General features: G+C 38.5%; 1 protein-coding gene across 1 annotated transcript; it reads right to left on the reverse strand.

Annotated features, from left to right (window-relative positions):
- Nucleotides 1-1,046: 1,046 nt before the first annotated feature.
- On the reverse strand, nucleotides 1,047-2,461 carry LOC119076700 (1,5-anhydro-D-fructose reductase-like). Its single transcript, XM_037183612.1, has 5 exons — nucleotides 2,309-2,461; nucleotides 2,150-2,248; nucleotides 1,925-2,092; nucleotides 1,315-1,860; nucleotides 1,047-1,241 (listed from the first exon to the last, which is right to left on the reverse strand). Exons 1-5 carry the CDS (start codon nucleotides 2,351-2,353, stop codon nucleotides 1,113-1,115), a joined length of 987 nt encoding a protein of 328 aa, XP_037039507.1. The 5' UTR covers nucleotides 2,354-2,461; the 3' UTR covers nucleotides 1,047-1,112.
- Nucleotides 2,462-4,122: the final 1,661 nt, after the last annotated feature.

Consider the following 4,122-nt stretch of genomic DNA (forward strand, 5'->3'; position numbering starts at 1 on the left):
AATATAAACGCAAGCAGATCCACGTTTGCCGTGGAAAACAAAAAAATTTATAGCAATGTTGAAGAATTCCTTAGTTTACCAGCTTCAGTATGCAATAAAAATTAATTTGGTGTTTCAAGGACCAGTCAAGTCAAACTTTTTTTCAATTAAAATTTTTATATTCGAAAAGCAAAAAATGTTTTCTTATTAAATTCCTATAAGATTCTTACAGCACACCGCATTACCACTGCAGCCCTGTATTGTTGTTAGTCTTCCTCTATGACAATCCGGATTATAAACACATCGACTGCGTCTGCATTCGTATTGTAAGCCATTCTTCTTAAGTCGGTCGCAGTTCAAGTATACAGGTCCGTAAATCAGCCGTTTGTCGCTGTGATGTGGCTTCTTATCGTTTCCACAGTGCGACGGTGCACACAACTTGCAGAACTTTATTTCCATTTTTCAATTTGTTTTACTTAAAATTTTGATGAGAAAAAATGTTGAAATGAGTTTTAGAAATGCCTACTAACATTTGTTATTTGTTGAGAAGTGGTAGGGAACAATGAAAGTTCAAACCAGGTATGGTCTATTCATACAAACCGGAGGACATGGCGATTTCATATAAACAAACTCACCTCTCATTAGGGTGTGTTTGTGTTGACGTTCATTGGTAGGGAATAGTTATTTATTTTTCGAGGATTCATCTCAACCCCAAATCAGAGATCCGAAAAGCCGGAATTTTGTGTTCGGTTTGAAGAGAACCACAAACTTCGGTTCGGTTTGAAGAGAACCACAAACTTCGGTTCGGTTTAGACCAAACCGAATATTCCGGGGTTTCGGGGTTTGAACCGAACCGAAATATTCCGTTTGAACTGAACCGAAACATTCGGTTTGAACCGAACCGGTACATTTGGTTTGAACCGGAATATTCGATTTGAACCGAACCGGAATATTCGGTTTGAACCGAACCGGAACATTTGGTTTGAATCGAACCGGAATAATATATGAGTGAACCAGCTGGTGAGACAGCTGAAACAAATTTAGTTATGTTCTTATGTTTGTTACAATTTTAGTTGGAACCACTTATTGGCTGAGTATTTATTTCATTAAAAAAGAGATCTACAGCGAAATTTCTACTGTTGATTGAAACCATGCAAAACGCTCATCTCCTCTGGGGACAAGTTGAAATCGAAAATGTTGAAATTTTCTTTGATCCGCTGCTGATTCGTTGATTTCGGAATGACAATTGCTCCATTTTGGTACTAAAATGTAAAAATTAACAAGACAAAAATGTACTGCAGCGCTTGTAGTATAACAGAAAACTTATTCACATACCGAATAACGTAGAACGACTTGGGCTGGCGTTTTATTGTGTGCGGCCGCAATTGCCTGTACTTTCGGATCTTTAATAGCTAAATTATTAGCGCCTTCATACGGACGGCCTAGCGGTGAATATGCAGTAACAGAAATATCACGATCTCTACAATACTTGATCAACGGAAGTTGATCGAGGTTCGGATGACATTCCACTTGATTGGTTACGGGCCTCACACTAGTCTCAGATAAAAGACGTTCCATTTGTGGAATATCAAAATTAGATACGCCAATGCTGCGAACATAACCAGATCGCAGAAGATCTTCCATCGCACGCCACGTATCCACGAAATCAATGTCGTCATAAATTGGTTGACCATTTACAGTTGGGAAAAGGTTCACATCGTCAATTGACTGTGGTACTCTGCTCGATCCGTCTTTGTGCAATTGTTTGTAGGCGAGTGGGAAGTGCATGAGGTACAGGTCAATGTATGTGAGATTAAGATTGTCGAAAGATCGCTGAAACGCCTTTGCCACCTGGTCAGGCTTATGGAAAGTACTCCACAACTAAAAGGTATCGTCAAAATTTAATGCACACCCGGTTCATAATTGTGGACAATGAACGCGATACCTTCGTAACAACAAAGACATCCTCTCGCCTGATTACACCTTCGGCAATTTTGGAACGTATGCCATTGCCCACTTCCTTTTCTGTGCCATACAAAAATGCCGTATCGATATGACGATATCCGGCATCAATAGCATCTCGCACAGCACGTTCACATTCACCATCTTGGGCCTTAAGTTCAATGAAAATTTTTGAATTGGACGTTTACGAGTACAACTTTGAGTTTACCGTATTTAAGTACGTTCCCAAGCCGATAGCTGGCATCTCTAGACCATTGTTTAAACGAACCGTTGGTGCAAGTGCTTCACCACATCCGATTGCTACAAACTATACAATGAATGTCAAATAAATCAAATTATTGGGACAGTTTGGATCTGATTTTCTTACAATAAACAAAATACGTCGCACAGCGGCGTCGGTTAGTGTAGACATTTCGTTGATTCAACTTCGATATTCGTTTTGAGCAAACAACAATGACTCTCTAGGAACGACGTTAACAACTAAATTGTAGTGATGCTATTCATTCCAAGCAAGCTTTTTCAACATGCTGGAGTCATTCCAAGCAACTGTCGCTCCCGAAAAACTTCCTTCTCAGTAATACCACCAGAGCTGGTAAGTAGTTTTTTATACAATTTGCCAGCTACAGCTTGAATAATACCTCGAAAGTTACACAATAATCTCAATGAAAATCTATCTTGATCGAGTGATATGCTGAGTCAAAGTTCTACAAGTTGGACGTTCGCGTGGAATGACTCCGTTCCGTATGCAAATTCACGAGTAAATAAATTGCATTTGAAACCAGTTTCAATTATTTTTTTGTAGTCTGGTAGGAAAGGTTTAAGGCTATTAACATAAAGTTGTTATGTAAACGGACAGTCGATATTATACTGTGGTTATGATTTTGTAAAAATCTTTGCACACACAGCATTGATGATCTTCATTTAAAACGAAATTAATGACCGTAACTGAGCACTTGTTCTTGTTGAGCCCATTCTTTTGATTTGCTGTTATGATGAGGCACCTTGTTTCTTTTCCAGGCAGAATATGTATTGATTAGTTTATTGACCTTCAATACTGCTACTTCAAAATAATCCCAAAATAAACGCAAGAGTGATCTACCCCTTGGCGATATGTAATTAAGTGACCTTCTACTGTGATGGGGCAATAAACTTAAATTAAAACCTCAACAACATCAAGCACAAATACACGCCACTTCTATTAGTATAACTTGAATAACATCCTAAATGTTAGAAATTCCGCTATTTAGCATACTTGAGAAGCTCTCTGCATTAGTACATATTACAAACCAATCGATGTGAAAAATAATGGGAATGTCACTTCTTGTGAGAAAAGCCAATTTCCATTATTTGTTTATATGCCAAGGAAGGTATTTTCCACAAAAGCTTGAGGCAAAGTTTTGTCGCCGTGAAGTAAAATTCGCTTTACACTTGAGATGACCTCAAGTTTTCGAATAAAATACCTTACTTGCCAATGGGGCAACGTACTACAGTGAACGACATCTCAAATGTCTCACTGTCATTTTTTTCAGAGAATGTCATTGTGAATTTGCTATGACACAATAAAATTCTCAGAAAAATTTGACAGTGAGACATTTGAGATGTCGTTTACTGTATAAGAGTGATATCGCGAAATCTTCGAACAACTTTGAGACAAGGGGTCATGGATATTAGTAACTTATAGCTCATTCGATTCGTTGAACTTTTGCGAGTAAAACGTTGTACTACGTTTGGTGAACTTTATTTTGTTGTCGACGCTCGAGGTCATGAAGTAAGGGCCTGCCAAAAGGGGCCCAAAATCGTTTTCTCACGATTAGTCGTATAAAACCATTTTAGGAAAAAACTTTTTTAGCTAGCCTTGTGGGCCTTGAAGTGACACACTACCAGGTCCATGTTAACCTGTTGGTGATATCAATCAATTTAGGTGAAAAAATATGTGATTTTCCCAAGTCCCTGACCGGCTGCAGTGACATGAGATGTATGGTGAGAGAGCCTAGCTTCTGTAGTACCATAACATGTAAAAACATCCTTGGATAAGTTTCACTCCAAAGGGTTGGAGCGACTTCAGCGGAAGTCCACCCCAAGTCGACGAAATTTTATTCCTTTCTTTCGGTTGTTTTCGCTTTTTTGAGGTTTTTTGTGCGGCTATTCATTATTTATTGCTGACAAGAGTGAGATCAACTA

The sequence above is a fragment of the Bradysia coprophila genome, unplaced genomic scaffold (assembly GCF_014529535.1).
Source record: "Bradysia coprophila strain Holo2 unplaced genomic scaffold, BU_Bcop_v1 contig_232, whole genome shotgun sequence".
Classification (NCBI taxonomy): domain Eukaryota; kingdom Metazoa; phylum Arthropoda; class Insecta; order Diptera; family Sciaridae; genus Bradysia; species Bradysia coprophila.